At 43.4% G+C, this 12,013-nt stretch overlaps 1 protein-coding gene across 1 annotated transcript in view; it reads left to right on the top strand.

Moving 5' to 3' along the window:
* LOC118077436 (filaggrin-2-like) overlaps window positions 1-11,724 on the top strand; it is a 49,896-nt gene extending 38,172 nt beyond the window's left edge. The window contains exons 6-9 of the mRNA XM_035101053.2: window positions 842-967; window positions 3,613-3,833; window positions 5,074-5,129; window positions 6,213-11,724. Of these exons, the coding sequence (XP_034956944.2) occupies window positions 842-967; window positions 3,613-3,833; window positions 5,074-5,129; window positions 6,213-8,617 (2,808 nt within the window). The 3' untranslated portion in view covers window positions 8,618-11,724. The remainder of the gene's footprint in view (window positions 1-841; window positions 968-3,612; window positions 3,834-5,073; window positions 5,130-6,212) is intronic.
* The last annotated feature ends 289 nt before the right edge of the window (window positions 11,725-12,013 follow it).

The following is a 12,013-nucleotide window of genomic DNA, read 5'->3' as shown; positions in this document are numbered from 1 at the left end:
GGGATAGTCTACTAATACATACATATCTGATGTACACCAGAGAGTGGGGGAATTTGGTCTGATTCCCACAGAATGATTATCTGTTCTGAAATATTAACTCATAGAGGAGTTTGCTGGATGTTTTACAGCCGGCCAGACTATATTTCTCCCAATATTTATCTCTTCATACAACATGTTTCTTAAAAGCCTGGAAAAGTGGCGTGAATTTAGGCAGTGTTGGATCACAACCCGAATAGCCCATGGACAGGGCTATTCTTTTTAGTATATGCCCCACATTTAGGAAAATGACAGCTGCTTGGTTCCACCATGGCACTTCATACCCTGCAAAAATATACAGATAGGACAAGTAGCAACAACAGATAAATGGAAAGGGGTAGGCCTGATTCGTCCTTGGTGGGCAGAATTGATTGTCATCTCCCAGTGATGGCAAGGAAGTAACAGACCTCAGGAATTTGGCATGAATGGCGATACCCAGATCAAACATGCTGAAGCGGCAAGGAAAGGGGGGAAAGGAAAGGGGAAGAAAATAAGGATGAATGATGGGAAAGGGGATGTACAAGAAGAAAACAGATTTATCATTCAGTTGGGAAGGATTAGATGATGCCACATTGGTCAAAAGGGTAATTCTATATGTGTGTGCTTAATCCCCAGGCCTCAAGAGTTCTTAGGAAGGAAGGAAGTTTAACATGGAAAGTCCCAGCGGTAATGAGTACAATCATTGTCGCAAGTTTTCTCAGAAGGGTGTCTTGTTTATGGCCCCTCCATTCCTTGATCCTCTTACTTGGTGCCCATGCGTTGCTTTGTTAACAGGAGGGTAATATATTTTCATTTTCTCCTCCAGCTGAATGAAAGAGAAGTGCTGTCTGCTAAGTATGGTGACCATCTCCTTAAGGACCGGAGGGTGATTGCTGAGTTAAACATACAGATCCAGAAAATGAGGTCCTGCATTGTGTCCTTGAAAAGCCAAGTAAGATGTGACTGGTGGGAGGCGGGGAAACAAAAATGGGGGGGGGGAATTAAGACATATGCCAAATCAAGATTTCACATAGATGTTGTACTTAACACACACACACACACACACACACACACACACACACACACACACTGTAAAAGTGCATGCTTTTTGCTATTCTAATACATTCTAAATAGGTGTATATATGGCTGCAGTGCTTGACCTGTCAACATTCATGATGAAAGTGATGCAATATGAACAGCTGAATGTTACAGCAACTATGAAGAAAGACAGCAGGCAAAACAGGGATGTGGTCTTGGCAGTATTCATGCTAGAGGGGCCCTAGCTTAGAGCACATCTTTTACATACATATTGTCCCTGGTTCAATCCAAGGCTTCTCCTAAAACTGAGCCAAGGATGAGGAACTGTGATCTTCCTGGTGTTATTGGTCAAGAACCCCCACCGTCCCTTGACCATTGGCCTTGATGGCTAGGGCTGATGGGAGTTGAAATCCAACAGTATCTGGATTCCCCAGCTTAAACATTATCCCCCATTCCTGGCCTTAAGAAATGTACACACTACAGTGGGACCAGCCTTTCCTTGGGGTAGACCAAGGCAGTTTCCTTGGGCTATGGAATCCAAAGGGGAGGTTCTTAGAATTTTGAAGTGTCAGGCATAGCTCTATTGGCTTTAGCCCAAATGTAGCAGAGTTTTCCTGCACAGCGTAGAAGCTAGTTGAGGTGGAAATGACTAGTCAGCTAGACGCAGAATAACTATTTACAGGATTTATTAAAAGAAAATAAAAGCAGCAGAGTTTCTGCATACAAAGCAAAGCAAAATAAATCCTCTCTGTCTCTCTCTCTCCAACCATACACAGCACTCCTACTCCTAACACCCAACAAGAAACAACTGTGCTAGCATTCCTAGATAACAGAGTTCAGTGCTGGTCATTAACCAATCAGAAAGTAGTTTCCAGGCCAGGCAGACCTTGGCTTTCTGCCAAGAGTAAATTGACACTGCCTTGAGTTAATTGTATGAAGCAAGGATCTGTAAGTTTCCCATGAGAACCAATTAACAGAAACTGAACAGATTTACCCCTGCAAGCACCCCACCCACCCCTGCCACTGCCAGAGAAGCAAGGAGAAGCAGTGGTGGCTCTTGCAAGATCTCACTTCTGCTTCTCCTTACTTCTCCTGAGGTGGGGGGGGGATACCTCCAGCCCCCACTGCTGCAACGGGAAGCAGCTGCGGCTTCCAGGTTCCAGCAAGATATTGTGGGCTTCTTGCAAGATCTCAATGAAAGCCACAACTGTGTGACCCCAGTAAGTGAAGCTTTGGTGGGAGAGGGAATAGTGGCAGTGGTGCTTCATCTTCCTGGTTGCCTCAGGTGGCAAAACAGGATGGGCCACCCCTGCACTACAGGAATGTGGGGATTTTGCCTCACTGAACAGGGAAAGTGTGTGGTGTGGAGGAACATTAGTAAAATTTGTTACAATAGGATCAAAGGACGTCATTTTGCCTGCTATGTTTTGTTAACCTGCTTGGCATATCTGATTTATTGCAAGCAGGCTCTTCCTGATGATCCATTTATTCAGCATTCTGATCTGCGTGCACAAAGTTTACACAGTGGTTAGACTATATTTGGTCTTTATTAAGCATTCATTCTAATTAGTTTGCAGGGCAATTACACGCTAATGAGGATTCACCCTGCATTTGCCTTAATTTTCTTGTTTACACTTCTTCCTGTTAGTCATTCCTTCACCTCACACATTTCAATGCATCTCTCCATTACTCTCCAACCTTCTTAAACTCTGAAGTTTTTCCAAAGTGGGTTTGTTGTGACAGGGTGACAGAGACCTTTAATCCACTTTAAATGCATAAACCCAAAGTTCTGGTATGCACTTGAATCCCTCCTGCAAAATACTAGCAGTCTGGAGGGACCCAGAGCCTGACAGATTTGTTATTGTTAATAAATGAAATTATATATGGGTGTCTCCAGACTGTCTCTCTATTGCTGGAGGGATTCGAGTGCATACTTGAAATTTAGGTTTGTGCAATTAAGGAAGATTCAAGCACTCTGTCACCCTGGTGCAACAAATTCACTAAAAACAACCAGGAATGTTTTTGCAGTTAGTAAAACAGCAGGAGAAATACGTTGAAAAGCGTGGTATGAATGCATCGGTAACAAGATGGCATGCAAACAAACCTTCATGCAAATGTGGATGAATGTTCAATAAAGTCTAGATATAGTCTAACCTCCACAGAAGCTCTGGGCAAGCAAACCAGGATGAATGCTGAATGAACTCAGTATTGTTGCTTTTCCAGTGTGGTTTGGGAGTGGTTGTTCTCAAATTTCACAGCATGATTTGTTACTGACAGAATACTTCAAGTGGTAGAGCAGGCTGGTAAGTCTATCTCTTCCCACCCTCCTCTATCTCTCCATCCCTCTCATGGGAAGTGCTGTAACTTCAGACCCTAGTCTTGCAAGGGACCTAACATCCCCAGGGAGTGCCCACCTCCAGAGATAACATACATGCGAGTGACCCATTCAGCATTTCACTTGGGTCAAATGGAAGGCAGTGAGCAAGAGGAGAGCATGGAGAACTCCCAAGCCATGTGCCCTCATTCATCACCTTCCGTGTTGCCTTCTGTCCATTCTAGTGCCTACGTCTCGAGGAAAACATCAAAGAGGTTGGGACACAAGGTGAATCTGCACTCAATGATGCCAAGGCCAAACTGGCTAAGTTGGAGGAGGCTCTTCACAATGCCAGGCAGGACTTGGCTCAGCTTGTCAAGGAGTATCAAGAGCTGATGAATATCAAACTGGCCCTGGACATAGAGATTCTTACCTACCGGAAGCTGATGGAAGGGGAAGAAATCAGGTGTGTATACCGATTGGAAGCCACTATGTGTGTGATTTGAACAGAGGCCAGAGCTGAAAATAAATTCTGTTCAAAATTCTCCTCTGGGAACTTTGAGACTGAATGTCCTGCAGATAGTATTTGTATATTCAGCTGTTTGACATCTTATGACATTTCATGCTTGATGTTTTTCAAGAAGGGAAACAATCAAGAAATGTCTGCAGCTGCACTCCCGAGAGTACATCCCACTGAAAACAGTGAGATTGCACTGCACAGAACTTGATTTTTCAGAATCTGAAGATCAATGTCTCATTCCAAATGCAGCTTTGAATTTCAAATATAAAATCACACATTCAAAATGTAAATGTGGAAATGACGTTTCAGCAGGTTTTTGACATGGAACATTCTGCATGTCAGTATTCTGAAAGGCAGGGAGGTTCGACGCTTTCCTCGACCTGGAGTTTGTAGCTTTGCCTAGGGATGGCATTCAGAGTGGGCCCATTGAAATGAAAAAAACATGACTAAGTTCATTCCCTTAATTTCAATGGGTCTGCTTTGAGTAAACCTTAATTAAATGCCACCCCGCCACCCCTAAGGAGCTAAGGACTGAGATAATAGGTTCCAGTTTCCGGCGCACGACAGACATCCTGGTCTGAGATCCAGCAATGCTGGGCTACTTACCGAAAGGCATACCTCTGAAAAAGTATGTTGTAAAACAGCAAACCAAATCCAAGGTCTGGTTCAGAGATTAATTCCAACACAGAGAGAAGAGTTCTGCATGCATTAACCATATGGAGGGATCTGTATCTTTGCTGCAGGGTACTACCGGTAGGGCTGTGCTGATGCCTCCAACCCTGATATTATATCTCTTCCTTACTCAACTTCCAAGTGTCAAGATGTTGATGCCTGCATAAATGAAGCCTACATTTACCTGGCTTGGAATCCTGATTGAACAGGTTTCACCCATCAGGCATCCTTGCTCAATGCATGGACACTGGCAACCCAGTGAAGGCAATGGGTGACCTTAAGGGCAGGCCAACTTTGCAGCCCTTGTACACCTGAAGCCCCTTCACATGAGTAACATATGAAATAAGCTTCTAAGTGTTTGGAACTCTGAGGGTTCCTAATCCACCAGCATTCTAAACATTAGTGACGACTCCTATTCAGATCCCAGACTTTTTAACCAAACTGTTGAACTGGACTTCTTTGGATGCCTTTTTTCTTCTGTACCTTAGCTCATTTGGTTGTTTCCCCTTCACAGCATGGAGTCCCCACAGCCCGCTGTCATTAGCAGAATCTACTCCATGCCAAAGTTCTGTAAGTTTATTTTTTTTAGTTGTTTGATTATCAGCTATGCTCATTATTCTGAAGAGCACCCTACGTTTGACCTACGTTTGACCAAGTCTTTCTAAAAGCTGAAAAGGAGATTGAGCTGAGAAGATGGAGAAATATATCATATGTGGTGGCAATGTGAAAGAGTAAAAACATTTTGGGAATTAATTTATAATGAGATAAAAATGATGTTAAAATATACATTTCCCAAAAGGCCAGAAAGTTTCCTATTTGGACTAATGAGAAATGAAATCAAAAAAGAAGATCAAAGGTTATTCATGTATGCCACCACAGCAGCCAGAATGGTGTTGGCTCAAAGATGGAAATCAACAGAAACTCCAACAATTGAGGAGTGGAGGGTTAAAATGATGGACTACTCAGGGAGTTAGCTAGAATGACAGGAAGGATAAGGGAACAAAAGGACCAGAAGTTCAAAAAAGATTGGAGTAAGATTGTGGAATACCTAAAGGAGTACTGTAAGAGTATAAAGACACTAACAGGATTGACATAAAAACCTACAACAGAAACAATCTAGATATATTCAAAATATGGTAATGTAATTAAAAAGATGACAGAGATATGGATGAAGAAAGCACAAAATATATGAAGATGACTTAGAAAACCAAGGTGGTAAAAGGAGGAAGTTGTGTTCGGCAGAACAATAGAATGTATATAGTAAACAGTAATAGAAATGTAAAAGATAAATTGTTTTATTGATGATCATTTTTCTTTTCTGTATATTTGTAACTTTGTGTTTGAGAAAACAATAGAAATTTACTTTAAAAAAAAGAGAGAGAGAAGCAGTGATCCCAAATGGAAAAAGAACAGCAGTTAGGAATGTGGGGACAGTAACAAGGAGGTGGTGAGCCCACTCCGGGAGGTCCCACTAAGGTCATCTTGCCCAAGCGATTCCCCCCCCCCCAAAGAAAAACCCTGAAGCCAGCACTGGAGAGATACTTTAGATTCAAATACTTAAGTAGAATGCCCTTCAAAATGAAAAACACTACAGTAAACGTATAAGAGAAACCTCCCCAAACTGCAACCATCCTCTCTGTTTTTCCTTCACAGCTTCATCAAACACCAATATCACAACAACCTCAAATGCAGCAAGCGTAGCAAAAGAAGTTTCAACAGATAACATGAACCGTAGCAGAAGCAGTTTGGAAAGTGGACTTTCCAGAAGTCACAGTGGTGGAAGCAGAGGGTTTTCGAACGATGATTTCTCTAGAAGCCATAGCAATAGAAGTGCAGGCCCTTCAGAGGGTATCTCAGAGGCTTCAAGAAGTCACAGCAGTATCCGCAAAGGTACCTTGGAGAGTAGTAGTACTACTAGAAGCAGTAGCAGAAGTGGAAATTTTGCAGACATTGAGGACACCATGGATAGCAATGTTTCTAGAAGTCAGGGTCATGGAAGTGGGAGTTATAGAAGCCACAGTATCAGGAGTGGAGATAACCTAGAAGGCAGTCTCTCTAGAAGCCAAAGCAACAGAAGTGTTGGTTTGACTGACAGTGTATTTGCTAGAACCAACAGTGGCGCAAGTGAAGGTGTCCAAGAGGGCAACTATTCTAGAAGTCAAAGCAGCAGAAGTGGAGACTTAGCAGATAAAGTTTTTGCTAGAACTCATAGTGGTGAGAGTGAAGGTGTCTCAGGGGACAGCCTTTCTAGAAGCGATAGTGGTACCAGTGCATCCTATGTGGAAGGTGGCCTTTCTAGAAGCCAAAGCAATGAAAATGAAATCCATGGAAACCATGGAAGTGAAGCATGTGTTGAGCCTAGTGTTTACAGAATGAACAGTGCTGAAGACGGTGGGGTCCCAGTGGGTGGCATATCTAGAAGCAATAGCGGAGCAAGCAGCTATGCCTCAGGTGGTAGCCATTCTAGAATCCAGAATGAAAGTAGCCATGGAAATGAAGGGTATGCTGAGCCCATTGTTTCTAGAACCAACAGTGCTGAAGATGGTGGAGTCCCAGTGGGTGGCATTTCTAGGAGCAATAGTAGGGCAAGCAGCTATGTCTCAGGTGGTAGCCGTTCTAGAATCCAGAATGATAGTAGCCTTGGAAATGAAGGGTATGCTGTGCCCATTGTTTCTAGAACCAACAGTGCTGAAGATGGTGGAGTCCCAGTGGGTGGCATTTCTAGGAGCAATAGTAGGGCAAGCAGCTATGTCTCAGGTGGTAGCCTTTCTAGAAACGAGAATGATAGTAGCCATGGAAATGAAGGGTATGCTGAGCCTACTGTTTCTAGAACCAACAGTGCTGAAGATAGTGGAGTCCCTAGCATATCTAGAAGTCATAGTGGGGCAAGCAGCTACATCTCGGTTAACAGCCCTTCTAGAAGCTACAGTGATGAAAAGGAAGCCCATGACAGCCATGGAAGTGAAGGTTATGCTGAGCCTGCGGTTTCCAGAAGCAACAGTGCTGAAGATGGTGGAGTTCCAGTTGGTGGAGTTTCTAGAAGCAGCAGCAAGGCCAGCAGAGATGGCTCACAAGGTGGTTCTTTTAGAAGCAGGAGTGGAGGCTTTGCAGACACTGTCTTTAGTAGGGCCCGCACTGAAGGTACACAAGAGGGCAACCTTTCTAGATGCTCCAGTGGTACTAATGCAACCTTTATAGAAAGTAGTGTTTCTAGAAGTCATAGTAGTGGAGGCAGAGGCATCTCGGAGGGTAGTCTTTCCAGAAGCCAAAGCAGCAACAGTGGAAGATTTGTAGGTGGTGGCCTTTCAAGAGACCACAGCAGTGAAAGCAAAGAAAGTCATAGTGATGCAAGTGGAAGGTTGGTAGATGATCACAGATATAGTGAGGCCCATGAAATTGTCTTAGAGTCTGGTCTTTGTAGAAGTACAGAAGCCAAAGGTGATAGTTTTGCTAGAAGTCACAGTGGAGAGAGTGGAGGCCCTGTGGAGACATCAACTCCTATTTGGATTCACAGAAGAAGTGGAGATGCTATAGAGCCAAGCTTTTCTAGAAGCCACAGTGGAGAAAGTGGGAGCTTTAAACCAGCTGATTTTTATAGAAGCTCCAGTGAAGTAAGCAGAGGTGCCTCAGAGGCTAGTCTATCTAGAAGCAGTAGCAAAGAACCTGAAAATATTCCAGAGGGCACAGTTTCTAGAAGCTACAGCTATAGATGTGCAGTTATTTCACCCCCTAATTTGTCTAGAACTGAAAGCGAAGATGCTCCAGAAAGCAGCCACAGCTCTGAAAAAGAAAATGTGCCAGAAGTTAGTCTCTCTAGAAGCTACAGCGGCAGAAGTGAAGAGGGCCCAGTGGATAACCTGTGTATAAGCCACAGTGGTGGACATGAAGGCTTCCTAGAAATTGGACCTTTGGTGGAAGGAGGCCTTTCCAGATCCCAAAGTGATGAGCCAGCAGTTGGGATCCCTGTCTGTATGGTCTATGAATTTAGCTCTGATGAACACCACCACCTTCCAACTGGTGAAGTATGCTACTATGTTGAGACTGGCTCTATGGAGTAAGTGTCCCAGGAGCACATGACTGGGATCCAGATACCTTCTTCTAGAAGCCTCATTCCATCCATTGACTCATGGTCCACAGATGGAAATCCACATTAAGCCTTACATTACTGAGGTTAACAGCTGGAAATAAGACTCCACCAGGTGGCAACGAAACCTTCCTTGTCTCTTAGGGTGTGTGGGGGTCAAGTTCACAGAGTAGTATTCTCTGTGGTGAGGGAAAACTAGTATTGGAGTTATAATACCAGCATTACCTATTAGAAGAACCTAGAAGCCAACGGAATCGTCTTTTGACTTATATTATAAACAGTGCCCTTTCCACCTTCTTTCTTTTACTCATACTCAAAAATAATAATATGTAGATTAAATTATTTCTGGGTTTTTTGAAATACAAGTGTTGCGCAGCAAGGGATTTTTGTGTGTGTGAAATACAACCAGTGGGGGCATGTCACTGCTCCTCTTCTGGCTGCTTTTAGGGACACCATTTTGAGTTTTTCTGCTGGATTCTTAAAGGCAGAGCATCCCCCCCCCCCAAGTTCCTCAGAAGGCTCTGGAAAACTAAAATATGTATCTCACAAGTCATGTCATGGTTGGGCCTTGTCTTGCTAAAAATGTGTTAAACATGTGTGTGTTTTTAAATAGGCCCATGTTGCACTTCATACACTTCAGTTGTCTACAGTTTTTTGCTTGTGAGCTATTTCCCCACTCTTGCGTACAGATAAGCACATGTCACATAGGGTCTAAACTTGTCCCCATCTGGACAAGACCTAGTGTATAACGGATGTAGAATTTTGTTCTTCCATCCCAGTTATTCAGAGTGCCTGCCAGTTGCATGAGACAATAGCACAAACTTTTATTCCCTTGCACTCCTAAAGCAGAATGTGAGCATATACAATCTCCAGGTTAGATGCCATGAAACTCCTGGTGCAAAATAGATGCAAAATTAGTGTTTGTAACCATGCTGCCATTAGGAATATGAACTTAATTTGTTCTGGAGGTCCGTTCTTAATCTGAGGTACCACTTTAGCTAATGGGGCCTCCCGCTGCTGCCGCACCGCCAGCGTGCGATTTCTGTTCTCATCCTGGGGCAAAGTTCTCAACCCGAGGTACTACTTCCAGGTTAACGGAGTCTGTAACCCGAAGTGTTTGTAACCCAAGGTGTTTGTAACCTGAGGTACCACTGTAGCTGGTAAGGAATTGCCTATTTGTATTCGCTTTGAGAGAGCACCATAAGAGCCAGACAAAAAGAAAGTGAAGTACAGTCATACGTCGGGTTGCAAATGTGATCCGTCCAGGAGCCGCATTCTCCACCCGCAGTATTCGCAACCCGCAGCGCCGCGTCTGTGCACGCACGTGACGCGATTCGGCACTTCTGCGCATGCGCATGATGTCATTTTGTGTTTCCGGGACTTCTGGGTTTGGCGCGGAGCGCAACTGTAAACACGTAACCCGCAGCGTTCGCAACCCGAGGTATGACTGTAAAGCAGGCATCCCCAAACTGCGGCCCTCCAGATGTTTTGGCCTACAACTCCCATGATCCCTAGCAAAAGGACCAGTGGTCAGAGATGATGGGAATTGTAGTCCAAAACATCTGGAGGGCCGAAGTTTGGGGATGCCTGCTGTAAAGCAAAGAAGGTTCAGCTCAGTGATTCTTAGCATAAATTTAGGGCTAACTGCCTACCCAAACATAGTCACATGCTAGCATGTTGTAGATTCAGGGAACAATGGAGTAGGTAGGTAGGCAGAACTTTGCATGTCTATATGAGCTTAGATAGGTGTTGGTGTAATGACTATAGATAGGTGTTGGTGTAGTGTTTTGTTTTGTTTGTTTGTATCAGCAAGTTGTAAAGCTGAACATGTGTACATCCAGGGACTGTGGAGCCCAGTGATTAGAGACTGAGCAGTTAACTTAAGCCTCATTGTTTACTTCAGCTCCACTGCTGCTGCAATGGCACCATTCCATTGCCCCTCTATTTCTGCTTATGGATTGGACTAGACAAAGTGACAGAAGCTGATCATAATTAAGCCTGGAATCCTGTGCACCCTTACCTGGCAGTAAGACCCAGTTGGACTTACTCATGAGTAGGCATGCATAGGATTGCACTTGCAAATATAGATGAATATATTCTTTTTTAAAAAGAAAAAACCCCAAACAAATTAAAAACAATATGCACATGATAGTTAATCCTAGTTGGTCAAGGAGGAAAATATTTAGGCAGTGATTACTAACTCAGAAGAGGTCCTGTGAAAGTAATGTCAAGAAAACTGAGAAGAATGTGGAAAATTACAAGGGGGAAAGAGAGAGAGAGAGAGAGAGAGAGAGAGAGAGAGAGAGAGAGAGAGAGAGAGAGAGAGAGAGAAGGCGAAGGCAGGAGGCTGACTGTGGAATGTGAAGTGAGGATTATCTCCAAAGAAAGAGAAAATGGGACCTTTCCAGTTTGCCTTGATCACAAGTCAAGGACATGAGCAATGAAACGTATTGGCCCATTTCTCAGGTGAGGATTTTGCTGCAGGTGTACACATTGCATATGAAAGTCAGCTGTTAAAGTAAAAGACAATTATCAGATCTGAGGTTAGGTGCTATTCTCGTAGGATATTTATTAGTATTTGCCGAGATGATACCATTAGCATTACTCATATATTTTGTATAACTTATTTTGGTTCTTCTTAACTTAAGGCTTAGTTTTTCCTTTGTTTGCAACTAAATATATATCCTATAGGGGGAGCATTTCTACACACTGGGGGCAAACTTTGCCATCAACCTGCACTCCTGCAACCTTATTGGTATTGGATCTTGATAGGCTTTGTGCCACAGCCCATAATGGGCATTGAACAGGCCAATGAGACCACAATTGATTTTTCCCAATGAAAATTTCTAGGTCAGTGAAGACACCAATCTTACGCCATGTTGTGGAAGGGGAACATAGTTAATACAGGTGTTGCATATTTTTTGCTCTAAGAGGAGTTGGATAGATGCAACAGCTTACTAAAAAGAGGATGTTGACCTCCAGTGTTTGGCAGTTTTAAAAGCACACTGGGCTGGAGACTGGGGAGTTCAAATTTCACAGCCACTAACCTGTGCAGTGAAATCTGTTGCCAGATTTGGGTTTATCAAAAATTTTAACTGGGTCTCTCCTCATCACCACAAAGTTCGAGAACATCACAATAACCAGGTGGCAACTTAAAGCAGATGAGATTTCTGATTCTTTGCCCATTGTTCTCACTTGCGCAAATTTCTGCGGGCAAGGTATTAGTTACTTGGGAAGCCTGGTCCATAAGGTTACATGATGCTGTTGAAGAAAAGATCCTCTTTGTTTATTTCTGTTGCATTGTATTAAAACATGGCTGTGTTAATAAAAGTTCTGAGCTATTTAAAAACAAAGTGTGAGAAGTGTCATT

Source organism: Zootoca vivipara, chromosome 2, assembly GCF_963506605.1.
Source record: "Zootoca vivipara chromosome 2, rZooViv1.1, whole genome shotgun sequence".
Lineage (NCBI taxonomy): Eukaryota > Metazoa > Chordata > Lepidosauria > Squamata > Lacertidae > Zootoca > Zootoca vivipara.
This window is presented reverse-complemented; position numbering and strand designations above follow the sequence as displayed.